The 27,020-nt window shown below is 54.3% G+C and overlaps 1 protein-coding gene across 1 annotated transcript in view; it reads right to left on the reverse strand.

Annotated features, from left to right (window-relative positions):
- Nucleotides 1-620: 620 nt before the first annotated feature.
- LOC131278947 (anthrax toxin receptor-like) overlaps nt 621-27,020 on the reverse strand; it is a 46,248-nt gene continuing 19,848 nt past the window's right edge. The window contains exons 2-13 of the mRNA XM_058299579.1: nt 18,917-18,988; nt 18,213-18,284; nt 16,506-16,590; nt 16,367-16,400; nt 15,308-15,387; nt 15,162-15,230; nt 14,747-14,824; nt 14,568-14,628; nt 6,016-6,114; nt 2,491-2,560; nt 1,502-1,580; nt 621-1,058 (exon numbers count right to left, since the gene is read on the reverse strand). Coding sequence (XP_058155562.1) covers nt 621-1,058; nt 1,502-1,580; nt 2,491-2,560; nt 6,016-6,114; nt 14,568-14,628; nt 14,747-14,824; nt 15,162-15,230; nt 15,308-15,387; nt 16,367-16,400; nt 16,506-16,590; nt 18,213-18,277 — 1,158 coding nt within the window. The 5' untranslated portion in view covers nt 18,278-18,284; nt 18,917-18,988. The remainder of the gene's footprint in view (nt 1,059-1,501; nt 1,581-2,490; nt 2,561-6,015; nt 6,115-14,567; nt 14,629-14,746; nt 14,825-15,161; nt 15,231-15,307; nt 15,388-16,366; nt 16,401-16,505; nt 16,591-18,212; nt 18,285-18,916; nt 18,989-27,020) is intronic.

The following is a 27,020-nucleotide window of genomic DNA, read 5'->3' on the forward strand; positions in this document are numbered from 1 at the left end:
GGGGCACTCACCTGCCTGCTCAGGCAGCAGGGGCACTCACCTGCTTGATCACATAGCGGGGCACTCACCTGCTTGCTCAGGCAGCAGGGGCGCTCACCTGCCTGCTCAGGCAGCAGGGGCACTCACCTGCCTGCTCAGGCAGCAGGGGCACTCACCTGCTTGATCACATAGCGGGGCACTCACCTGCTTGCTCAGGCAGCAGGGGCACTCACCTGCCTGCTCAGGCAGCAGGGGCACTCACCTGCCTGCTCATGTAGCAGGGCACTCACCTGCCTGCTCAGGCAGCAGGGGCACTCACCTGCCTGCTCATGTAGCAGGGGCACTCACCTGCCTGCTCAGGCAGCAGGGGCACTCACCTGCTTGATCACATAGCGGGGCACTCACCTGCTTGCTCAGGCAGCAGGGGCGCTCACCTGCCTGCTCAGGCAGCAGGGGCACTCACCTGCCTGCTCATGTAGCAGGGCACTCACCTGCTTGATCATAGCGGGGCACTCACCTGCTTGCTCAGGCAGCAGGGGCGCTCACCTGCCTGCTCAGGCAGCAGGGGCACTCACCTGCCTGCTCAGGCAGCAGGGGCACTCACCTGCTTGCTCAGGCAGCAGGGGCACTCACCTGCCTGCTCAGGCAGCAGAGACACTCACCGGCCAGCACAGGTAGCAGAGGCAGCCCAGCAGCAGCAGCAGCAGCAGGAGCAGCAGGGCGGATGCGCCAGCCACGACAGGGATCCAGGGGAATTTGGAGCTGCCTTGGCTCTCGGTGGGGTCGTCATCCTCGTACTGGTACTCCTCATCAGCGTCCTCCTCGGGGTCCTCCTCCTCATCAGTGCCCTCGTCTTCTCTATTCGTGTCCTTGCTGGCATGCTCGGGGGACTGCTCAGGGGACTGCTTGGGGGACTGCTCGGGGGACTTCCTGGGAGTGCTGGCTGCAGCATTCTTGGAGGGCTTTGTGGGGCTCTTCTCAGGGGGTGTGTCGGGGGATTGTGCAGCGAGGCTTTGGCTGTTGACCTTGCTTGGGTTCCCAGCCTTGTCCTCGGTGGGTTTGGCAGCAGGATTCTCCCCCTGTGGAAGGGCCACCGTCACCATCCAGCCTTGGCTGCCAGAGAACAGGTGTGGCCGAGGGCTGGGCTGGGGCTGGGTGGTCCCCTCCTGGCTCCCGTCCCCTGGCATTCCACCCCCAGCCTCCTCCTCTCCTCAGGTGCTCCACCTCCAGGGACCCCAGGGGGGGCCAGGAGTCCATGGCCAGATGCCCAGACCACCTCGGCAGTGCCCAGGGCCACAGACACCACATGTGGCGGAGGCTGCCCCATCCCCCTGCCTGAACCCCAACCTGGAGGGGTGGGCCTTGGGGCCCACACAGCCAGGGGTGCCACAGGCCTGGACTCTGGTCCTGGTGGGCCCCCTGCCCCACCCACTCGCCCTGGCTGCCAGCTGCCCCCCAGCGTGTCTGCATCAGGGCTGGGCCGACGTGCCCCATGATGGGGGTGCCCCCACCCAGTACTCACGCAGTCCTTTCCACTGAATTTGAGGTTGTTGGCGATGAAGGTTATGCCTTTGTTGAGGCTGATTTCAACGAAGATGGGCCTAAAGCACAGAGGGGGTGGGCCGGTGACAAGCAGGTCTCCCCCATGGCTGAACCTTGGCCCCCAGCTCTCCTGGGTGCAGTGACTGTGCCAGCAAGGTAGTGGGGTAGTGGAGAGAACGAGGCAAGAGCTCCTTCCCCAGGGCACGAGGTCGGCCTGGCTTGGAGGCCCCAAGGGACACGGCCGGCCCCAGGAGCCCGGCATCGTCTGCCTGCCGTGCGGCCACGTGCCACATGAGTGGCTGCCACGGGGGGGGGTCACTTGGCTCCTCCTTGTGGACAGGGCACGTGGGCTCAGCTCTGGCGAGTGGCAGGAGCCCTTTGGAACCAGATGGGCTGAAGCGCGTGCCCCAGAAAAACCATGTTCACGACCTGCACCCAGTCCTGGGGTGTAACCCAATGTCAGTGGACCTTCTTAAGACATCGTTACGCTGCGGTCAGGGGAATGAGACTGCCCTTAGTGCTGTGACTGGGGGCTTTCAAGGGAAAGCCATTTGTAGGAGAAGACACTGGAAGTCCTTGGGAACCCGGCAGAGAGAGGAGAGCACGTGGCCGTGTGGTGGGGGAGCCACGGGACCCCAGGATTGCCGGCTGCCAGTACCAGAGCGCTGCCCACCCTGGAGGGAGCCAGCTTCCAGCCCCAGCACTGGCAGCCAAGAAAGCCCTCTTGTCAAGACAACCCATGGCTTGGTAGATGTCACAGCGTGGGGAAACTGAGGCAGGCACCCTCCACCTCCTGCCGTCCTCAGCAGAGCCGGGCCACATGGATCCCTGCCCACCTCCAGGACCACCCATCAGGGCAGGTACAGAGGGCTCCCTGGGTGCCCTGGCCAAGGGTGCCCTCACCCAGGACCCTTAAACCACTGCCCACCTGGTCTCCTGCCATGAGGGTCCCCAGACCGGGGCACTTACTTTCCAAGTACTTGAGGTTCTACTCCAGGACAAGTTATGAAGTTGTCTCCAGAAGAGTTTGCTGCTTTATCTAAAAGAAAACCCACAGCAGAAGGTCAGTGCACGTCCATCCATCCACCACCTCCTGCTGCCCTCGGCCAGACAAGTGGACCCTGGCAGGTGGCCAGCCTCTCCTTCGGCCATCGTCTACTCAGAGAAATTGTGGGATCCCTGGCCTTGCCCCAGGCACTGGGCAGCCGATGGTATTTAACAGAAGCAAGGCAGGCAGAGAGATGTTCTCAAGGCAGGAACGTTCTCGTGACTGGATGGGGAGGCAATCCCATAAAATATAACCATGAACAAAATAAATGCCAGGGAGTGCGAAGTGCATGACAATGAAAACGGGGAAGGCACAGAGCATGCAAGTGAAGGGACATCTACTCAGAACAGGTGGCCTGGATCATCTCTTACAGGTACAATTTCTCATTTGGAGACATTACGATATTTGCAGATGGACAGATGTGATGTCCGGGATTTGCTTCAAATAATTGGCAGTGGGGATACCGACGTCACCAGCTTGGCATGGGTGGACCATTACTGACAGCAGGTGATGAGTATTTCAAGTTCATTCTATAATTCTCACAAGAATTGTATGCTGTTGAAACTTCACTAAAAATCAGGCCTCTCCAAGGAGGCAGTGCTTGCTCTGAGCCCCAACAGGTGAGGAAGCCATCAGGGAGAGGTCTGAGGGAGGAATGTTCCAGGCTGTGGAAGGGCCTGTGCCAAGGTCCTGAGGTCAGAACTACTCGCGCGTGTGCAGGGAGGAAGGGAGTGAGCAGGATGGGCAGCGTGGGCTTTATCCAAGGACAGCGAGTGTGCCGGGGCCTGACAGATCCCGGGGTGCTATGGACTTAAAGGCAGCAGGACTTTTGGTGGTTGGATGCAGGGGAAGCAAAGAGGCACGAGGGGGCCGTGAGCTTTGGAGGAGAGGACTGAGTGGCTAGGGGCGCCCTTTCCCGCGATGGGGAAGCCTGACATGGGAAAGGATGTGGGCTGCTTTGGCTTTCCTTTAGCCTTCAGTTTCTGTGGGGTTTGGGACTGGGGCACAGGAGGCTGAGTGCAGGCCCACAGCTGTGGGGGGACCTCTCAGTCCACAGCCCACGCACTCACTGGCCCCTGGACTGGGGTGAAGGGCACTGCAAAGCCGCCCTCTGAGCAGGGCTCGGCCTCACGGTCATCCCCCAGGCTGGAGGAGCAGGACCTCCGCTTCCCAAGGCCCAGGGCCAGCTGCGCCCAGGAAGGAGGGTGAGCAGCAGCGTCCACTGTCTCTCTGCAGGATGGAGGCTGGGTCTGCCACCACCTGCAGCCCCCGAGAGCTGTGCTCAGAGCTGCTGGGAGCACTGCCCTCTCCAGCAGAAGGACCCTGGAGGTGGCAGGTCAGCCCCCTGCAGGGGAGAAGATTTAGGGGTGGTTCTTGTGGAATGTTTTCAAAACTAGGCTTTTTATCTCTTTAGAAATGCCAATTTTGGTGGGACTGGCAGCCAGGTGTTACTTCCTGGGCACTTGACCTATAAAGCACATGGATCAAAATGAAATGGAACCCCTGGTTACTGTCCTAACCACTTCAGGTGTTCCAGTCTCCTTTAACTTCAAGGGTGTCTTTTAGGAACCAATAGGTCTTATAAAGAAATATTTCTAGGGCATGAGAGTTGCATTAATTCCAGTTCAGTTTCTTTTCTTTTTTCTGTCAAATTTGAGAAAAATTATTTCACTATGCTGTATTTGAGAGGGTAAATGGTAGTTATTTGGGTTTGGGATCGGGGTAATGTTTTATTCTCTATTCTTTCCTCTAATTCCCTGTGGCTGCATCAATCTTATAATTAAGAATCTCTAACAATTGTGATTGTTTTTCTCTTTTCTACCACAGATCAGGGCTCTTCTCAACAAAATGGCTCGTTTCCACAGTGACCCACTGACATTACAACTGTCAGAGGAGCCATGAACCTGGAGATCTGGAAACTCATCTCCAAAGCAGGGCTCGAGGTGAGGATTTGCTGTGGGAAGGTTGGGAGTCACTGGAAAATGGACTCCCAGGGAGAGGATGACCACAGCATGTCCAAGGTCAGGGTCAGGAAGCACAGGGCACTGCAGGTGCCACCAAGCCACGGCCAAGATGGCTCGTGGCCAAGACGGCTGCCTGAGGGGCAAGGTGGGCAGATCAGGAGGGAGGTGCCACCCAGAACGAGCTCATCACCCGAATTTATAGGCCTTCCCGCTGTCGTGAAAACAGCATGCTAAAGACAGAACTCATGGGACAGGGGGACACACTGGCTATTACATTTTTCTTCTCATTTCTCAGGTTTCCAAAAGTTTTCCCAGGTGTTTTAATAAGAGGAAAATGTGATTAGAAGTAACAAGACAAATTCTTCTCAGTGCATCAGAGCTGCTCATGACATGCCACGTGCCCTGGCTCTGCCCACGTGGTATGGCCGGGTGCCCGGCACCCAGCACTGCCTTAGAGGGGACCCCCGGGGGGGGGCGCAGGAACCCCCAGCTCTCTGGGGAAGGACCTAGAAGCATTTCCAGGGCCGTCAGGTGGGCTCTGCCTGCTCCAGGAACTCTCTTCTAGGTGAACTAGAAGGTGCCCTCCGTGGTTTTGGCTGTCAGCACTGAGGGGCTTGGGCTCACCCACCCTGGGGAAGGGCAGGTAAAGGGAAACAGCACTTCCCTGGGCGCATCACCCACATGCAGGGTGGAGAGCCAGTGCTGAGATCCTCCCCATGCTCTGCCCACCCAGAGGAGCAGATGCCCACCAGTGCTGGAGAAGGGAGCCGTTCTGGGTCTACCAGGCGGCTGGGCAAGGCACTGGCCCAGGAAGATGCAACTGCAGCAAATGGAGGCAGCGAGGAGCCGGCTGGGAGCAGAGGGTGCTGAGGGCCGCCCAGCAGCCCAGGCTCTGGGAAGGCCCACCCAGCCCCAGCTCCCTGGGCACTGCCTGCCGGGCCCTCTGCTTCCTAAGGCTGCTCACCCTTGGTCACGTGCCTGGCACCTCAGTTCTGCCAAATAATAGGCTGCTTCTTACATTTTCACACAATTATTACACCCTCGAGGGCACCTCCCGCTCTACGTACGAGATCTTGCCATGACCACGGCCCATGTTACAGGAAAGAAAACAGGTTCAGGAGCAAGGCCCTGGGGCCTGGGCCTCGGACTCTGGAGTCCAGGCCTGGCCAGGGCTCCTTGTCTCAGCTCAGGATGAGCCACCTTCCCTGCAGGGGTCAGTGAACCAGGCAGGGCACAGGGCCCAGGCTGGCTGCCCATGCCCCCAGAGCCACCTGCGGCCCTGCTCCAGGTGCCCAGGGCCTGTTTCCAGTCGGGGTGGGAGGGGCCAGGCCCCCAGCCCATCTGACTCTACATGGCACGCTGCCTCTGACTCCACCAAGGCCACTGAAAGAGGCCATCAAGGGCAGGCAAGGCTGGGCATCTCAGAAGGAACACATGCTGTGGGGTCACTCGGGACTCAGAGGCATTTGGGCAGGTACTTACCTTCGAACTTGGTTCTGCTGAACTTGAATCTGCAAATTATGTCCTTCTTATTCAGGGCATTTGCAAAGCCTCTTCCGTGCACCTTGATATCAGGGCTTTCTGCAAGGACAATGTGGAACAGGCTTGTGAGGATGCACTCAGGGCTGTGTTCCCTCGGCTCTTCCTTTCAGGACAGGCTGCCCCAGAATGAACACCCAAGGGGACTCAGGCAAGGAAGTAGCTGTGGGGACACCACCTCTGGGGGACACCACCTCCGAGCAGCCTCTTCTCTCCACTGATTCTTAGAAGCCCTGTGTCCTGCCAGGCCTCTCCTTAGGGTGAGCTCCGCCCCTGAAATCCCATGGGGCTCCCTAAAGCCATGGGATGCTGGCAGTGGGCAGTCACCCCTTGCTTTACAGGTGAGAGCAGAGCTCGGTCCAGGTGGGTCCAAGGCCCCCAGGCTGCCTGAGCTGGGCCTCCAGGCCTGGAGCCATGGGACTTCTGCACATACAGGGGCTGTTCCTTCATCCTGTCCTGTTGGTGCCCAGGGCAGCATGGAGGCCCCCAGGGCCCTGCTCCTGAGAGGCCCTCATGGCAGGGGCAGTTCCATCCTAGCCCTGGGTGCAGAGCCCTGAGTCAGCTACCCCAGCACCCACCTCTCCCTGGCCACCAGGGACCACTCCTGGCCCATGCTGGGCTCAGTGTGCACATCCGTCCCCATGTGAGAAAGGCTGACACGGAGGTGCCATTCGGTGCCTTGCACATGTCCAGGCGCTGGGGGTCCCCTGGGCTTCCTGGCCCTGAGGCAAATACTACAGTGGCTTTAGGGAGGCCCGCTGGACCTTCGGCAACTCCATCGCCGTTCCACCCCGGTGCACCCACCTGAAATCCATCCATCCCCCCCCCCCCGCGCTGCCCCCTGACCCGGGCCTGCTAATTCCAGCCCTCATGCTTGGATGGTCCCCAGTCACTGGACCTGAGGGACTTTGCCTCTGAGGCCCGGCATGGCCCAGTGATTCCCTTGCTCAGGCAGCACCTGGTGGCTGTGGCCATGCCTTTGGAAATGAGCCATGCGGAAGCACCAAGGGCCAGGGGACAATCATGCCTGCCATAAAAGTCACTTCCAAGGCCAGTCCCTGTGCACGTGGGTTCAACCCCTTTGTAAAGAGGAACTTTGAAGATGCTATTACGAGTTAAGGAATGAGCTCATCTATGAACAAGAAACCCAGGGATCATATTTCTTAAAATGCAGAGAATATGCAAACACAGGCAAGGAGAAAATGCCAGGGGAGGAGACCATGGAGACTGCTGGCCTTGGAGTGGTAGGTGGGGGAGCCAGCCAAGACCCCCAAGGATTGTGAGGCACTTACACCAGCAGGCCACAGACCCCAGGAGAAAGCCTGGCCTGGAGCCCTTCATGTGGGACTTTGGGGGCCTCCAACATGATGAGCCAGGAAACTCCTGAGTGAAGCCAACCAGCACACGACCCTTGTCATGTAGCCTGGCAAGCTATGAGGACCTGTGGTGACAACATCACCTGCGGCTAATGGCAGGCTGTGTCGCTCGGCACGGGCTCCCCCTCCAGGCGGGGGGCACAGGCTCCTTCAGTCATGGCCTTCTGGCTGCACCCTCAGGCACATCCCTTCTCCCCCAGCGGGACGTGGGCTGGGCCTTGGCCCAGCATTGAGTCGCCACCCACACGGGCCGTTGCTGACCGGCCGACCCCGCCCACACTGAGCAGGGGACGGTGCTCAGTCATTTCCAACTTCCATCCTGGGATTATTTATATAACAGAAGGCGGAACCCTGACGAACACAGCGAGGCGTGGCTAGATAGACCCCAAGAAGGGACATTCCCTGCCGGAGTGCAGGCAAGCTAGACTCTGGACGGGGCCTTCCTGCCCCAAGAAGAAGCCAAGAAGAAACGTCCATGGGCAAGTTCGAGTGGCGCGTGGACGACGGGCTCATCCTAAATCGCATTCCCTCGTTTCTGAGCATCTTGTGAGCAGAAGGTTCCCACTTTACAGAACCGGAGGCTACAAAGGGCCCTGGGCCAGGGCCCAGCTCGGCGCACGCAGCCCGGATCCCAGGCTGCTTCCCACGGGGCCCAGCCGGGGTTGCGCCACCCCAGCAGCCCTGCTCCTGCCCGTCCCTGTCTTGTTCTGAGCCGCCCTCTCAGGGCTCCTCCCCAGTAAGCCCCCGAGCCCCTGAGGAGTCGTCAGCTCCAGGAGATGTGGGTCCTGAGCCAGAAAGCCCCGAGCAGGGGTGGGCGTGGAGGGCAGGGATGGAGGCCCAGGACAGGGCCTTTTGGGGACCCCGGAATGGCGAGCACTTGCCCCCACAGCACAACCCTCACCCCCAGCCTCTACCTGGAATGCGCATCCAGCCCCACAGCCCCAGCCGGCCTCAGGCTCCAGATCAACCCACCCATGCCCTGGACCCACCCCCACCCCCCAAGGATTCAGCTCCAAGAGGAACCTGCTTCCATGAGGGAAGGACAGGGAAGGGGCAGGGAAGAGGATGCCCAGGCAAGGACTTCTGCTCTGCGCAGCAGCCGCTCCTTCCCCTTCCCAGCCCCTCACCACCCCTGCCCCCTCAGCACCATCCCGGGGCAGGGCATCCACCACCCGCAGCGCCGGCAGCCCCGGAGGGAGGCCGGGCTTTTGGCAAAGGGGTCTCTTCCTCTCAGGAAAAGGCCCTACACCAGGCCGCCTGGGTCAGGGAGCTGAGCTGGGCAGCAGGGGTTCCCCAGGAGGGAAGGGCTGGGCAGGAGCTGAGGGCCGACAGGCGGGCAGCACTGTGTGGGCAGCAGCTTCCAGGTGAAGAGCCTGGCGATGGGAGGGCCTCCCACACTTGGAGACCCAGCACCAAGTCACTGCTGAGCAGGTCCCCTCTGGCTGCGCTCAGCAGGGCCCCGTGGCCGTGACTGGGGAGAGGGCTTCTGCCCAGTCCCCAGGTGGGCGTGGGGCTCAGGATTCCACCTCCAGGAGGAGGCAGCTGCTGGCCGATGAGCAGGCTCCCCTGCCAGGCTGGGAGGCCCTTCTCCCCGGCGCTGAGCGGGGGGCATCTGGATGTCGGGCTCGGCCATGTCTTTCCTCCATGCCTGAGCCGCACTTGTTGGGCTCCCCGTCCTCCGACGCTGTGACTTGCAGGTTTCAAATGGCCACACAGCGGGGATGATGGCTAATTCCTCCTGTGTGATGTCTGTCTTGTGTGCTCCTGTGCTCCACTGCCTGGTGCTGTGCTGAGGGGGCTCTAAATATGCTTTTCCTTTCTCATTGTTTGTTAAACATTTTGTTTTGAGAGGGGAAAAATGTACTTGCACACACATACCCACAAACACCCTCACAAAGCCACTCACAAATGAGCACCTTCCTGCACACTTCAAACACACTCACACACCACACACACACAAACACGTGCACACACATATAGACACCAAAGTATAAACACACAAAGGCACATACACGTGCACATGTGCACACACCACACATCCAAACACATATTCATGCTCACACGTACACATGCATACATTGCAAATACACACACACTGCATGTACATAGATACATACACAAACATGATTCTCACACATGCCCATGAACACACATAAACACACATGGATATGCATGCATACACATACACAACAACCCAAATATACACATACACATGCATGTACACACATCATGATATCCACATGCACACACACATGAAGTCTGAAACACATACACACAAACATGCACGCATACACACATACAGGTTCATGCTCCTATTATACTCGTATCTGTGCACAAAAGCATGCCTGCACACACACACGATTGTTCTGGTCCACTAGGCTGCCAAAAGCAATATACCAGAAAGGGGTTGGCTTTTACAGTGGGGATTTATTAGCGTACAAGTTCATGGTTCTGAGCCTTGGAAAGGTCCAAATCAAGGCACCATCAAGATGGTACCTTCCTCCTGAAGACCACCAGCTGCCAGTGACCTTGCCTCCTCTGTCACACCACAAGGTCCTTGTTGGCATCTGCTGGTCTCCCTCCTCTTCCAGGCTGTTGCTTCCAGCTTCTTCCTTCCATGGCTTTCTTTCTCTTTGTGTGGATTTCATTGTCTTATAAGGACTCCAATAAGAGGATTAAGACCCACCCTGAGCCAGGCCTTAACTGAAGGAACCTCATCAAAAGGCCCTACTTACCATAGGTCCACACCCACGGGAATGGATCAGCTTTAAGAACATACTTTTCTGGGGTTTATACATGTTCAAACCATCACACTCTGCCCCGTGAATCCAAAAAGACATGCTCTTTCTATACTGAAATACATTCATTCCATCACAATATCCCAGAGCCTTAATTCATTTCAGTAACAATATTAAGTAAACTTCTCATCAAAAGCAGTTACAGCTGTCATCTGTCCTGGGGCACAATTCCTCTGGCTGTGGACCTGGGGACTCAGAGCACAAGTTACCTGCTTTCAAGAGACACAGAAGGGATAGTCATAGGGCCAACATTCCCACTGCCATAGGGAGAAATTGGAAGGAAAACAGGGGTCACAGGTCCCAAACAATTCCAAAACCCTTCAGGTCAGACCCATGAGATTTCCAGGTCTGAGAGTCATTATGGAACAATGGTGTGACCTCAGGCCCTAGTACATCAGAAGCCCCACCCTTTCCAGGTGCTTGCACAGAGTCCCTGCCACCACAAACACTGGGGTGAAGGCTTGTCAAGCATCTGAGTGGCAAACATCCTCTCTGCAATTCCACAGGCATCTGAGAAACCTGGCATGGTGGCACTCTTCCACAACAAGGCAGAAGGCCACCACCTCCAAGCTCCCAGGCATACTCACACCTTCCACATGGAAGTGCTAACCTCCAAGCTCCCAGGTGTACTCACACCTTCCACATGGCAGGGCTGACCTCCAAGCTCCTGTGTGTACTCAAACCTTCCACATGGCAGGCTGAGCTCCAAGCTCCTGGGTGTACTCACACCTCCACATGGCAGGGCTGAGCTCCAAGCTCCTGTGTGTACTCACACCTTCCACATGGCAGGGCTGAGCTCCAAGCTCCTGTGTGTACTCAAACCTTCCACATGGCAGAGCTGAGCTCCAAGCTCCTGGGTGTACTCACACCTCCACATGGCAGGGCTGAGCTCCAAGCTCCTGTGCGTACTCACACCTCCACATGGCAGGGCTGAGCTCCAAGCTCCTCTGTGTACTCACACCTTCCACATGGCAGGGCTGAGCTCCAAGCTCCTGTGTGTACTCACACCTTCCACATGGCAGGGCTGAGCTCCAAGCTCCTGGGTGTACTCACACTTCCACATGGCAGGGCTGAGCTCCAAGCTCCTGTGTGTACTCACACCTTCCACATGGCAGGGCTGAGCTCCAAGCTCCTGTGTGTACTCAAACCTTCCACATGGCAGAGCTGAGCTCCAAGCTCCTGGGTGTACTCACACCTCCACATGGCAGGACTGAGCTCCAAGCTCCTGTGCGTACTCACACCTCCACATGGCAGGGCTGAGCTCCAAGCTCCTCTGTGTACTCACACCTTCCACATGGCAGGGCTGAGCTCCAAGCTCCTGTGTGTACTCACACCTCCACATGGCAGGACTGAGCTCCAAGCTCCTGTGCGTACTCACACCTCCACATGGCAGGGCTGAGCTCCAAGCTCCTCTGTGTACTCACACCTCCACATGGCAGGGCTGAGCTCCAAGCTCCTCTGTGTACTCACACCTTCCACATGGCAGGGCTGAGCTCCAAGCTCCTGTGTGTACTCACACCTCCACATGGCAGGGCTGAGCTCCAAGCTCCTGTGTGTACTCACACCTTCCACATGGCAGGGCTGAGCTCCAAGCTCCTGGGTGTACTCACACTTCCACATGGCAGGGCTGAGCTCCAAGCTCCTGTGTGTACTCACACCTTCCACATGGCAGGGCTGAGCTCCAAGCTCCTGTGTGTACTCAAACCTTCCACATGGCAGAGCTGAGCTCCAAGCTCCTGGGTGTACTCACACCTCCACATGGCAGAGCTGAGCTCCAAGCTCCTGTGTGTACTCAAACCTTCCACATGGAAGTGCTAACCTCCAAGCTCCCAGGTGTACTCACACCTCCCATATGGCAGGGCTGACCTCCAAGCTCCTGTGTGTACTCAAACCTTCCACATGGCAGGCTGAGCTCCAAGCTCCTGTGTGTACTCACACCTCCACATGGCAGGGCTGAGCTCTAAGCTCCTGTGTGTACTCAAACCTTCCACATGGCAGGGCTGAGCTCCAAGCTTCTGGACATACTCACACCTTCCACATGGCAGGGCTGAGCTCCAAGCTCCCGGACATACTCACACCTTCCACATGGCAGGACTGAGCTCCAAACTCCTGTGTGTACTCACACCTCCACATGGAAGGCCTGAGCTCTAAGCTCCTGTGTGTACTCACACTTCCACATGGCAGGGCTGAGCTCCACGCTCCCGGACATATTCACACCTTCCACATAGCAGGGCTGACCTCCAAGCTCCTGTGTGTACTCAAACCTTCCACATGGCAGGGCTGACCTCCAAGCTCCCAGGTGTACTCATACCTCCACAAGGCAGGGCTGAGCTCCAAGCTCCTGTGTCTACTCACACCTTCCATAGAGCAGGGCTGACCTCCAAGCTCATGGGTGTACTCACACCTTCCACATGGGAGGGCTGACCTCCAAGCTCCTGGGTGTACTCACACCTTCCACATGGCAGGGCTGATCTCCAGGCTCCTGGGTGTACTCACACCTTCCACATGGCACGGCTGACCTCCACACTCCCGGGTGTACTCACACCTCCACATGGCAGGGCTGACCTCCAGCTTCCTGGGCATACTCACACCTTGGCTGGGCTGGTCTGCTCTCTTGGCTGAATACTGTCTACAGTGCAGATCTCAGCTGCCATCATTGTGCCTTTGAAGTTATTTTTCCATCAGTCTACCCCTTTTCTGTTCCTTATAGACCAAACTGGTAATGGCTCCATTCATACAGATTTTGCAAAAAACGTGTTGGTTTCACAGGTAGAATACTGGGGTCCAGGCCATAATACAAAGGACCTTCCAGAGATCCTCCCTGGATGGTTGTGTTCCCAGTCCTGATACACACTGACGACCGGCTCCCTGTTCAGGGATGTTTTCACATGGGGCACTATTCTCTGGGGACTCGCTTTTCAGAAGCTCAGAATTTACCACCCATCAATATCTGCTCTCTTTGTGCCCATCAGTTCAGTCCTCAGCTTATCCCTTTCCTCTCACATTTTACTATGAGCTGCAAGGAGAAGCCAGGCTGCATTTTCTACATTTAGTCTCATATCTCCTCAGCTACATTTCCAAGCTTGTCATTTCCAAATTCTATCATCTTCCATATGATATCAGGACTCAATTTTGCCAAATTCTCTGCCATTTTAAAACAAGGATTGCCTTTCTTCCAGTTTGCAATGACACATTCATCATCTCTGACTGAGGCCTCATCGGAAGTTCCTTTAGCATCTGTGTTTCTACCAAAAATCTCTTCAAAGTACTCTGGGCCTTTTCTATCATGCTTTGCCCAATTCTTCCCACCTCTACTCTCTCTCCCTTCTAACAGTTTTTTAAACATTTTAGGTATTTGCACTAGCAGCTACCCACTTTCCTGGTACCAAGGTCTATTCCAGTTTGCTAGGTTGCTGACAGCAACATACCAGAAATGAGTTGACTTTTACAGTGGGGATTTATTAGCATATAAGCTTACAGTTCTGAGGCCTTGGAAAGGTCCAAACAAGGCATCATCAGGATGATACTTTGTTCCTGAAGATGGGCTGTTGGGACCCTGGACTCCTCTGTCACATGGCATGGGGTGCATCTGCTGATCTCTCTCTTCACTTCTGGGTTTCATTACTTCCAGAATCTTGCTTCTGTGGCTTTCTCACTCTTTTTCTGAATAATCAACCCAAATGCCCATCAACAGATGGATGGATAAACAAAATGTCATTTATACATACAATGGAATACTACTCAGCTGTAAGAAGGAATACAGTACTAACACATGAGATAATATGGATGAATCTTGAGGACCTTATGTTGAGTGAAGCAAGCCAGACATTGAAGGACAAATACTACATGACCTCTCTGATATGAATAAAGCAAGTCAAGCTCTCTCAGAGAGCTGGAGACTAGAAGATAGGCTTACAGGAAATAGGGGGAAAGAAGAAGGTTGTGAGCCATTGTCCACCTGGGCAAAATCTATCATTCACTTTAAACAACTCCAGTAAGAGGACTGAGAACATCCCTGGGCCATGCCTTAACTAAAGAAACCTCATCAAAAGGCCCTACATGCAATAGGTTTACACCCACAGGAATGGAATAGCTGTAAGAACATGCATTTCAGGGGTCCATGCAGCTTCAAACCACCACCACAACACACGTATATACACACACAAAAACATGCCAACACACACATGCACACATACAGACTCATGCAGAGGCACACACCTACACACACACCCATATGTATGCACACACACACATACATATACACATACACAAGCAGACACACACACACCTCTGTCTACACCAGTGACACCTCAGCCCTTACCTCCCATGCAGACACTGGTAGGCTCCAAAGATTTAATTTCGATACAGCTCTTCTCAATTACCTAGAATCCACAGTGGGCAAGAGGGCAGGGTGTGAGCTGTGGGGAGATTCTCGACAAGCCCCTCCTCACTTGCAGCTTCTCACACCCATCAGGGTTCTCACATCCAGTTCCCACTCACCTGGGAACTGATGCTTGACAGGGAGTCCAGATCAGGGACCCCAAACATATGGTCCTTGGAGTCTGCAATTCCTTCCAGCTATGAGGGAGAGGAGGTGGTTGGGATGTACAGCCAGGGCATGGAAGGGGCAGCTGCTTCCACAAACGGGACAGTGCCTGGCCAACACGTCAGGGTCTGGGCAGTGTTTCCCTGGAACTAGATCCTTCCATCTGCAGGAGAACTCATGGGGGGCGGCCTCCACCCTCAGCTGGGGTGCAACCGAGCCCACCAACTCCATCCTTTAAAGTGGACGGGGTAGACCCAAGTAATTGGGGGGGTTAGGATGGCATCCCTGGGCTACCCAGGGAAAGCAGCCTCTGACACCTGCCCCCAAACAGGCTCAAGGGTGGCCCCTGCGTTACCTGCTCTCACTTACCTGTTTTTGCTCAAATTCGTTTGCGCCAATGGCGAAAACGATTGCTCCCATCTTCCGAGCCTTTTGAGCCTAAGAGAAAGAAGGTGTTGAGTAGAATTCCCCAGAATCAGTGCAGCATAATGGCTGTAACGATGGATTGGACTCACTTCCTCCGCAGCCAGCCTGTCTGCCCCTTTAGGTATTTTTGCAGCCGTCAGAGCATAGACAATGCTGGTGACCTTCTTACCTGGAGGACAAGCAAAGAGGGCCCAGGTGGGAACGGGACCTTGGGTGCACCAGGGAGCCATGGCGGCAGAACCTCAGGGCTGCCCGTGCGGGCAAGGTCTGAGCAGCTCACTGGGAGGCGCATGTGCCGGCCACCCTACTCTGCAGGCTTTCAGCAGAGAAGGGCCTGAGCCCAGGACCCACCTGGCAGACAGGAGTCCAAGCCCACCTCAGGGCACCTCCTGCTAGGCTGCCCCACCCTCCCCCACCAGATGGTACCACCTGTGCCAGGAAGGGAAACCCAGCTCATGCACCTGACAGGTGCAAGACTCCAGAACAGCAGGGAGACCACAGGCTGACCTGCCGTAATGGGTGGGCTGCAGGTTCAGGGTAAGGGCTCCTTGAGCCGGGCTGGCCTCGGGGTTCCTGCCAGTGTCCTGGGCCCCAGAGCCCCTGGCCAAGGCCCTTGATGGGGGACCATGCACCCAGCTAAGGGCTCTGCAAAACCCAGTGCAGGCCCCTGGGAAGCCTGGAAGGACGTCAGTCCTGGTCTGAGGACAGCACCCAACACCATCAGGGAGGGAGGCACAGGGTGAAAGGAAGAAGAGCTGAAAGCCACAGTGCAGCTCAGAGGGCACAGCGGGCAGCAAAGGGCGGCAATCGAGAAGATCCATAAACCAAATCCTACGTCTGTGCGGGAACATTGGCTGCTTCCTTTTTTTTTCCCAAGTGCAGGTCAGAGAGGGAAATGGCCTCACCTGGACACACCTGCAGCCTCTCAAGACCAAAGGTGCAGGCAGGTACCTTAGTTCTCATAAAGGCGAGGTGGGTATTACCTTAGCCTCCTTGTCCAGGGGAGGAATCTGTAACTCGGAGACCGTAAGGAACTTTCTCCAACTCAGAGCTAGAATGTGGGGGAGGGATTGGGACCCGAACGCGCTGATGCCCAAGCCCGGCTTTGCCCTCGGCCCCTGAGCCCACGGCGGGCAGGAGGGGCTTACCTCCAGTGGCGGCTTTTCTGATCATCATATTTGCCTGCAAAAAAGGAAGGAAATGTTGGGACAAGGGGTTTAGATGAACAAGGAGCACTCCAAGAACGCAGTCAGGCGGGATGAAAGCCCCAGGCTCCAGCAGCTGTACCTTCTCTAGTCCTTCATTCACGTATGAAAATGTCACGAGAATGGGCTCAACTGTTAGTCTCCGAAGGCCTTGTTGAAGATATTCTCTGAAATGCAACATGGAAAAGGCAGTGGAGGTGGGCGTGGCCCTCCCCCGTCACTCTGCGGGGACGTGCAAGGACGCGGGTGCATCTCACACGCAGACAGGGCTCCGCTGTCCCCATGGGCTCGACCTGGCTTGCTGGGTGCATCCCTTACCCACAGCACCCAGCCCCCAGCCCCAGGGGCCCTGCCTCTGACCATCCTCTCCACAGTGGGGGCATCCCTGCATGTGCAGCTGCGAGGCAGCACTCACGAGGGACCAGTGTTTCCGTGGAACTCCTGGGGGACTGCCGGCAGGCAGCCCACGGGAGGCTGAGTTTGGGAAAGCTCGTCCTGCTTCTCCACTGCCCACCCCCTCCTCTGTTCAGCAGCCCCCTGTGCGGGGGTGTGGACTCAGTGCCACTAGATGCTTGTGTCAGTGCTAGAGGAAGCAGCAAATAGGCCTGAGAGGGTTCCTGGGCTGCTGCGGGAGAAAGGCCAAAAGCTGGGAGGAGCGTGGGCTGTGAGCAGAGGGCGGGGCAGTGGGGGCGGCCTCACAGGCCTGCCCAGCCCAGGAGGTGGGGCTGGGACCCCTGGAGGCTGGTGTGCAGGCTCCACCTCCCTGGGCAAGCCCCTCCTCTTGCAGATGCCTCTTCCCCTAGGAAACCCCCTCCCAGGTCTCACTCTCCTGACAGCCCAGCTGGGGCCACCCAGCCCCTGTGCTCTGGCCTCTGCCCCCACAGCAGACCCTCCATGACCCTGCACCCACCACCCATGGCCACACGCTCTCCACACCCCCCCAGGGGGTCAGGCTCCCTCTGCTCCCAGGCCCAGGGCCCCTTCAGGCCCCACCCCACCCCTCTGCCCCACCCCTCCTCAGCTCGGGCAGGGAGCACCTGTGGGAGCACCAGTCCCAGGCCGCCCCAGCTCTGCTGCAGGCCACGCGCCCCCAGGGCTGCTGCTTGAGGACTTGGGGCTCCCTGCACGTGTCCCTCCTGCATGGCTCCCACAGCCTCCTGCCTGGGGGGGGCCTTCCTGGCCCAGGCATGCTCCCCCTGGACACCACAGCCCCACCCAGGGGCCTTCCAAGACTTGCTTCCTCCCACCTCCAAACCCACATGACACACACTCCCCCTCCATGCTCTCACCCCTGCCCAGAGCATCAGCCCTTGCAGCTCCTCCTGGAGCACCATGGGGAGGCCTGGCCCCCCCGGTGCCCCCTCTCGGGTGCTGCCTCCTGCTTCCCCTGCTGCCCTGGCTTCCCTCCAAGGTGCGGGCAGCGTGCTCTGCTCCACCCCCAGGCACCACCCACAGGATGACATATCCCCAGGTCTCATTTGGGCTCCCCACTCGGCATGGGGCCCCAGCGCTGGTGTCCCCAAGTGCCTGGACCCTGCATCCACCAGGCACTTCCCCAGCCCCACCCCCAGGCTTTGTGACCCTCTTCAGGCCACTGCATGCCCCCAGCTGTGCCCGCCCCATGCTCGCAGGACCCTGCCCTTGGGCTCCTCTTTTTGACCCACTCTGGCTTCCCCGGACCCTTTGCTCCAGCACCCTGACTGCCCCCATTGTCCCGCCTGGCACTGGGGCTCACTCCTCACTGCCCTGCCGGGCCTCTGGGTCCACCGAGGGCGTCCAGGGGTCTTACTCGTCTGAGGTGAGGTCCATGGACACGTAGCCCCGAGAGTCGAACGTGATGAAGCAAATCCGCATTTTTGGGCTGCGAGGAAGTGCCCACTTGTGAGAGGCCACTCACAGCTGGAAGCCGCACACCCAGGCAGCCAGGCCAGGCCACAGCCCAGCTGCCCCCTCCCTACCACATCTCACGTTTGAGCCCACTCCCCACCAGGCAGTGCCGACAACTTGAGTGAAGGATTTGGAGGCTTCACGCAAGAGCGGGTGCCAGGATGGCATTCTGCCCACCTCTAGAGCCCACACCCCAGAAGATGCATGTGCACACCTGCACACACCTGCACACACCTGCACCTGCATCTCTGAGGCATCTCCCTTCTACTGTGATATTCTTGCAGCTCTGTCCCTCCTTCCTCTCCGCCATCTCCCCTCCTCCCTCCTCCACCAATTAGCCCCCTCTGGGGAGTTGGTCACCACCTCCCTGTCTTGGCCATGGATGGTCTTTACTGAGCTCCCCCCCCTTGGTACCACCCCTCGGTCACCACAGGGGGCATCCACTGGCATCTGTCCATGTGTCCTCTGCTCTGGCTCAGAGCACTGGGCTCGGGGCTCCCACCCGAGGGACGTGCAGACCCCTAGAGGCTCCAAGGGATATGTGCTCTGCCTGACCAGGGCCAAGCTCCCACAGCCCAAGGGGCCTGCAGCTCGGAGAAGCCTTACTTCTTTAATTTATTTGCGATGTCGGCAACAAGGTTGCAAATGCTTTTCCAGTTTTTCCCCACAAATGTCGACCTGAGGACAAGAGGGCATGGGTCAGGGGGACGAGGTGCCCTGTCGGGCAAGAGGGCAGGGAGAGTTTCTACCTGTCCCCCAATTCCAGCAGCCTCTCTAACAGGCACCTCCCTCCCGCACACAGCCTTGGAGAGCAACAGCCCTCAGGCCCCATGGCGCATCTGGTGAGCAGGGCAGGGGGTGCCCCCAGCCCATTTGCCCAGGTCAGAGGAGCTTCCTGGACCAGGGCCTTCCAGTGCTGAAGCTGAGTCAGCCCCAGGCAGATGGAGGTGTGGACCCTGGAGGGGCCAAGAGGGCCAGGATGGGGGCGGTGGATTGGCTGGCTGAGCCCATCAGGTACTGACCAGCAGGGAAAGCCACAGGCCCTCCCACCCACACTTTCAGGTACTTTCTCCCTCTGAGTAAATGGAGAAGCTTCTCCAGGTTGTGTTCAGTGCCTGGAAGAAGTGAGGTGGTTGGAGAAGGCTGAGGCCCCTTCTGGCCAGGTGGGAAGCTGCTTGTGTCTATGTATCTCCCCTGGGTTCAAGGTCTTTGCACGTCCACAGATCTGTTGTGTACAGCTTTGTGGAGCTGGGAATGACTCAGGTTATGGAGGGAAGTGGCAAGTGCCTGGGTTCCTTGCAGGCCTGCAGTCTGAAGGCCTGCAGAGGTAAGTCATGGGGGCAAGGCTGGCCCCAGGCCTCCTTGTTCCCTGCTGGCTCTCTCCCTGGATCTGGGACCACTCAAGTCTCCCCTAAGCCATGCATCAGAGGGACCAACCCACAGGGAGGCCCTTCCTTTCCCTTCCAGCAGTTAATGTACCTTTGGGCAGTTTGGAGCTCTGTATCCCATAAAAAACATGTTCTGAAACCAAATCCATTACTCTGGGTATGAACCCTTGAGGATAAGGACTTTGATGAGGTTGCCTCAGTAGTATGTGGTCCACGATGGGTCCTAATCCTGTTACTGAAGACCTTATAGGTAAGGTCACAGAGAAAAAGCCACAGAGGGAGCAGCTGGAAGGTAAAAGTCAACAGAGCCAAGAAGAGAAGGGGGAGACCAGGAGAGGCTGCCATGTGCATTGCATCATGACATAGGGGCTCAGGACCAAAGACCTAAACAGCCTGCCCTGGGAGGCCAGTCTTCGGGAAGAAAGCATCATCTTGGCTTGGACCTCTCTCAGCGTCAAAACCATGAGCCAATAAATTTTTTTGTCTTTATTTATTTTTCAATATTAAATTAAAAAAATATGAGGTCCCCATATACCCCCCACCCCCCTTACCCCACTCCTCCTACAACAACCTCCTCCAACATCATGGGACACTCGCTGCACTCGGTGAACTCATCTATGAGCACTGCTGCACCACCTGGTCAGTGGTCCACATTTAAGTCCATACTCTCCCCCAGTCCACCCAGTGGGCCATGGGAGAACACACAATGTCCAGTAACTGTCCCTGCAGTATCACCCAGGACAACTCCAAGTCCAGAAAATGCCCCCACATCACATATTTTCTTCCCACTCCCCACCCCCAGCAGCCACCATGGCCACTTTCTCCACCTCAATGCCACATTTACTTCCATCACTAATCACAATTCCAGAATAGAGCATCGGCAAGTCCTCTCTAATCCATACTCCACTCCTTCATCCTGTGGACCCTGGGATGGTTATGTCCACTCCACCTCTGTATCAAGAGGGGGCTTAGCTTCCACTTGGATGATGGATGCAGTTCTCCTGTTTGCAGTTGTAGGCACTCTTGGCTCCCTGGTGTGGTGGTTGACCTTCTTCACCTCCCTGTTAGCTGGCTTTTTGTTTAATCCAACCCACTGTATGGTATTTGCTTTAGCAATGAGGAAACTAAAACAATTCTCAATGTCCTGTTTACAGACATTGCTATACACCCAAGAGCAAACTTCTCCTCCCCTCCCTCCTTACTGCCTCCTCTAGGCTTTGTCTAGAACTGTCAGCAGGGCAGTGCTCCAGGGTGTATTCACCAAATGCAATGAATGTGTCTTACTGATAAAAGAGGATGTTGATGTGGGAGGAGCGGGGGTGGGGGGTGGGGAGTGGAGTATATGGGAACTTTTGTTTTTTAACGTAAGAGTTGTGTGATGTATTTATCTTTTTAAAAAAATTTTTAAATAAGTAAAACTGCCAGCAGACAATAAGGAAACTAAGGACAGATGGTTCTAATGATATCAGGATTATCAATTATGGGGTATTTATATCCCAGGCACTTTTTATGCATGACTTCGAATTCCAGGACAACCTGATGACCCAGTGTTACTATCATTTCACAGATGGGATAACTGAGGGTCAGGCGGGTCAAGTCGTTGGCCACACTTTCTGGGGCTAGCATGGATAAGAACCCATCTCCAATCACAAAGCACCTGCTCTGCCCTTTGCAGGAGGTGCAGGCACTCTGGGTCCTCTCTAGCATTGGACAACTTCTGGACTGCAAAGCTCTAGCTTCTGAAAAGGCACCCACAGTACAGACTTTACCCTTGGCAGCCCACAGGAAAAAGTACAAGGCCCTGCCTTTTCCTAGCTAATGCTAACACTTCTCTCTACTCTTCTCTTCTTGCCCTGAGTGAAAAGGCCCTTCCAAAGAATTACAATTACAAGAATATTTATAGGAAGCAAGAGTCGTCAGCTCACACAGAACATCTAGGAAAGTTCCCAGTTTGAGATGATTTTGAAGGAGGGTCTAGACTATAAAAAGAAAGCAAGGGCTTATGGCCAGTAGAATGAGTCACAGGATACCCAAAGACTGGAGAAGGACATGGTGTGGAATAGCAAAAAGCTTCTGGCACAACAAGCTGCAATAGTGTTTTTGTGCCCCCCTTTTAGATGAGAATGGACAAAGATGGTCAGACACTCGAGGAACACCTCAGCTCTTAAAATTTGTGACCAAAATATCAGTACCTACAGCAACAACCAGAAAAATTCAGAAGAATTAGTGAGCAGGATAAAATGTAAAAATTCTGCAATTCATAGTCTCAGAGAATTAAGAGAATATCTATGAAAAAATTGGGAAGCTAGTTATATAAGAGGGAAGCTTCTACATAATCAGAAAGCATGGGAAACTAAAAGATCCCTGAAGTAACAAGATAAAAAATAAACATAACAAATCTTTAAAAACTAAATAACACCATAATAAATAGCTCAGCTATAAACAATATTTATATTGTAAGGGCAAAGTAAGCAATAAATATTTAGTATGAAATTATTTAACTCTGTTGGGAAAATGGAAGAGGTCAAATGATAATATGTAAACTTTAATAAGAAACTGCACTCAGTACAACCATGTTATCAGAATAATGTGCAACATGCTCACAAAAGAAGAGGTTTTGCAAGTGGCTGCTTCTGGAGGGTAGGAGTGGAGGTCAGGAGATGGGAGGTTAATTTTCAGTTTTGATAGGGCCATTCCTGCAGGGTATGAAAATGTTGGTCCATGCAAGGAAACCTGACCTAAAATTCAGAGTTATCTTCACAGTGTCTCCGTAAAGAATGTGTCCCTGGGCACTGGACATGTGTGAGTGGAGGTAGATTAGCAGTGCAGTTCTATCCCCAGGTGGAGATTGAGCCTGATGACCTGTGAGGTCACTAACCACTCTCTGAGCTGTGAATCCTGAAAACAAGCAGCAAACAAGACAGGGTGGAAAAAATATGTTTCAGCATCAAGCCTGTACCTTCCTCCTGATCTTCCCACTGCCTGAATATACTGAGGTCAAACCACAAAAGCCACATGGGGCCATTGGCCTGCAAGGGCATCCAGTGAGCCACTAGGTCTCAAGCATCTTGGGGAGAGGCCCCAACATTTGGCTACTAGGACCGTCTGGAGCAGGCTGATGCTTCTTGGACAGTGAGATGACCACTCCCAGCAGGAAGTGGTGGATGGCATGAGTGCCAGAGGAAAGGACAGGAGGCTGCAGGTGGGACCAGGCATCCCATCCAGCCTTTGAGCACCCTGGAATGCCCTTTATTCCACACCTGCACATCAGCCACAGGTGCCTCCTTGTGGACTTGTGAGGGGTCCTGAGAAGGTGAAAACAAGAGAACCTGGATGGCCCTCTGAAAGGGAGAGCAGAGATTAACTGCTGCCTTGCCCGGCTCTATTAATCCTTGTGCATCTGCTGCCTTCCTAAGGTCAGTTCCTGGAACAGACTTAATCCAGCAGTACACCAAGATCTCAAGGATGCTGAGAAAGGGGGTACAAGTCACAGCCAAGGCTGTAGGGAAGCTGTGCAGCAGCCTATTTTGTGGGTTGAAAGAATTTTGTTGGAAGACTCCAGGCTCACTGCCTCGGGCCATTGGCTAGATCTCTGCTGTAACACTGGCTCAGGCCTGGTGTGAACTGGGGGGCCCAGGCTGCAGCTCCCTGAGGCAAGCTATGTGACATCTCAAAAAAAAGATGGGCCAAGTGCATGTCACAAGCCAAAGGGAGAAGAAGGGACACTCGGAGATGCCCAGGAGAGGAGCAGGACAGGCAGGACCTCTCCCCTTTTGGAAGAGAATTTAGGACAGGTTCTAGATCTGTCATCAGCCTATCAGAAGCCGCTTCTCAACCATCTACTCCAGGTCCAAGAAATAATTAACCAGCTGAAATACTTTGGCCTTCCTTCAGTTAAATCCCCCCCAAATTTGGCTGCAAACCCCAGACATGAAGAAGCAACAGGATGGTCCAAATCCAAGGCGCTCATGGGGAGGCTGCACACAGAGCTGGTTAAGAAAGAACCGAGGGATTTTGCATCCTGACCTCAAGATCTCTAAGCATGGAGAGGGGCGGGCCTGGCTCATGTCCCACAGAGCCTGGCCTGGAACCCAGGTCGGGATGCTTGGCATGTGCTCTGAGGCCTGGGTGCTGCCAGAAAAGAGCCATGTTGCGGGCAGACAAAGGGTGTGGGTGGGTACCGTGGGTTCTACAGAGAGTGGAGGCTGGTGGGGGCGGCCCTGGATGTCCCTTCCCACCTCCCTTGCCTGTGGGGCTATCCCCCCACCAGGGGGCTTTGGTGTGGGCCCTGGAACGTTAAAGGCTATCCCAGCTGCAGGGATCTTGGCTGACAGCTGAGGACAGGCACAGCCAACCCAGCAGAGACCCAGGCGAGGGCTTCCTCACTCAACCTGAGCCTTTCCTTTTCTGCAAAAAGAATTGAGAGTGGTCCTGCCTCGTTCTGGTAGAAAACTGGAAGGGTAAAGCTGCAACTGAGAAGGAACATTCCTTCCTTCTTCCCAGGGTCGAGGCACCAGGCTGCGTTCCTCCAGTGTTGCCATCCAGCCTGATGGAGGCGGGGCTGGAGACTGAGGAGGAATGTCAGTGTGTGGCTCTGACTCAAGGCCCCCAGAGCAGAAAGCCAGTCAGGGACCCTCAGGGACTGCAGCATGCCATCAGCAGAACACTGGAGACTATGGGAAGAGCATGTCCTTGATCGGGCCTTAGTGTGGGACTTCGAAACCCATGAGCCAATAAAAGGCTGTTCTAAGCTGACTCGTTGTGTGCCTCAACAGTGTCAGCAAACCAAGACAGTTTTTGGTACTGGGAGTGGGGTGCTGCTTTTAAAATTATCTGAACATATGGAAGTGGCTTTAGAATTGGATAATGGGTGAGGGTTGGAAGAATGTGAAGCATTTGATTAAAAAAAAAAAAAAACCTAGATTACTTTAAAGAGAAGATTGGTAGAAAACTGTATATTGGTGGGTGGACCCGTGGCACCGGCGCCAGAAGCCGCGTTTTCTGGAGGCTTTGCATTACTGGGAAATTCATAAGCCCTGAGCGGCCTATCAGGGGGTTAACAGGACAGGAGGCCTTTGCAGACTGATTTGGGGAGACAAATGGGAGTTTTATTGCGAAGCGGGGGAATTTTTGATTGCGGACACAAATAATAGCACTTCCGCCTAGAGCCCCGGCCCCCCCAAGCCTGGCTGCCGATCTGCAGTGGACTTAAATTGATAGCAATAAAGAGACATCACCAGGGTCTGGCAGGGTGAGAGACATCTGGAAGCTGATTAGGGGAATATTTTGTGAAGCGTGGGAATTTCAGTTTTGGACTGTTATCAGCGTTTCCAGCTGGAGCCCCACCCCCGGGCCTGGCTATTGATCTGTGTCATTAAATTGGCTGCAGTGTAGAGGTGCCCCCAGGAGGCCGTTCTGGGGGTTTACAGGGTGGGAGGGGTCCTGAAGTCAAATTGGTGATACATCCACAGAATAGACCCCAGTGAGTGAGTGAATTGTGGGGTTCAGACACACAGGATACAGTTTGTGGATGTGATCTCACCCATAGGGCTGGCACCCAGCTGTGGGGATCCCTGAAGGCTGTGTTGTACTGCGGTGCTCCCAGGCTCTCTGTTAACTGGACTTGAAGTTGCCAGGTCTGAGTCCCCTAAACCCTGGTGGCCCACACCCCAGAGACTCACATCTCTTGAGTCTTCAATATCTCAGACTTTCCATCCCTGAATCCATCATGCCCTGAGGTCCATCTGAAGTCCTTGAATGTCCTAGCCCTCAACATTTGTGTTTTTTCTTTTTTGTTTTGTTTTGTTTTGTGTTTATATTTATTTTATTTTATTATTTATTTTTTTAATGTCCTGATTGCTAACATTGCATTATTCCCTAGTCTTTTCTCACAGCATATCCCCCAAAGTCTTTTTTTTTTCAGTTATTTAGGGTTTTTTTTTGTTGTTGTTGTTGCTGTTGTGGTTGGTGTATATCTTTTGTTCCTTTTCCCTACCTGTTCCCTGCCCTTTACCCACCCCCTTTTTCTATCTTCCTTTCTTCTCTTTTTTTTTCTCTCTCTCTTGTCCCTCATTTACTTGTTATTTTATTTTATCTTAATTATACAGTAGGTGCTGCAGGGAACACCTCACATTTGCTGGGTTTCCTCATTCTCCACTGCCTCATTTCTGTGTGAATTGATTTTGGCTACCTACACTACAACCTTTCCCCTACATCTTGATATCCTCCATCATCTACTGTCTCTCCTATATTCCACCTCCCTTTCTTTGATCCACAAAGTGTCTAACTAAATTTCTAATATCTTTGTTTTGTTTTCTGTCTGTTATCCACTCTTGAAACTATTGCCTTTCTTTTCTCTTTCCCTCTTTCACAAAAATACTAGCTTTTTAATTCATACCATATTCCTCCCATATTCAGTCAACTACCTCATTATAGGTACTCTACCTCCTGCTATAACTCTACACAACTTACATGAATCTAATATCCATCCTCCCAGATCTCATATTGTTGCTCTGTTAACATTTATCACCAATACTACTTTACACTTTTTCCTTGCTTACATAATTGCCTTTCCCTGGCCCTAATACTTTCCTTTAAAGTGAACTCAACCAGCAATAAGAAGTTAGAATAAGAAGAACAAAGTGACAAAGAGAAGATATAACACTTATGCAAAAACAACAGCTAATTAATCCCCAAGACTAGACAAAGAAGCTAAGGAACTGATTAAACCTGTCAAGATAAAATGACCAGACAGCAACAAAAACTAAAAACCAAAACAGTAATCAGGAAAACATGGCTGAATCCAGTGAATAAACTAAAAATCAGGAAGGGGAGCAGAACTTCGCACAAGTAATTAAAGATCTCAGAACATTTATCACTGACAAATTTAATGAAGTAAAGGAAGAGGTTAACAACTTGAAGACAACACTTGGAGGGGAAATTGCAGACATATGCAAAAAGATAACAGATATGATGAGAATGAACACCACAGTTCAAGAAATCAAAAATAACTTGCAGCAAATATCAGCAGACTAGAAGAGGCAGAGAAAAGAATTAGTGATGTGGAAGACAATACATCAGAAATCAAACAGATAGTAGAATTGGTTGATAAAAAGATAGAAAAAATCCAGCTAGGACTTAGGGACCTGAATGATAATACAAAATGCTCAGACATATGTATTATAGGCATCCCAGAAGGAGAAGAGAAGGGAAAGGGGTCAGAAGGAGTATTGCAGGAAATAATGGCTAAAAACTTCCCAAATCTACTGAAAGAGACAGATGTACATATCCAAGAAGCACAGCGCACCCCAATCGTCATAAAC

This window comes from Dasypus novemcinctus, chromosome 6 (assembly GCF_030445035.2).
Source record: "Dasypus novemcinctus isolate mDasNov1 chromosome 6, mDasNov1.1.hap2, whole genome shotgun sequence".
NCBI lineage: Eukaryota > Metazoa > Chordata > Mammalia > Cingulata > Dasypodidae > Dasypus > Dasypus novemcinctus.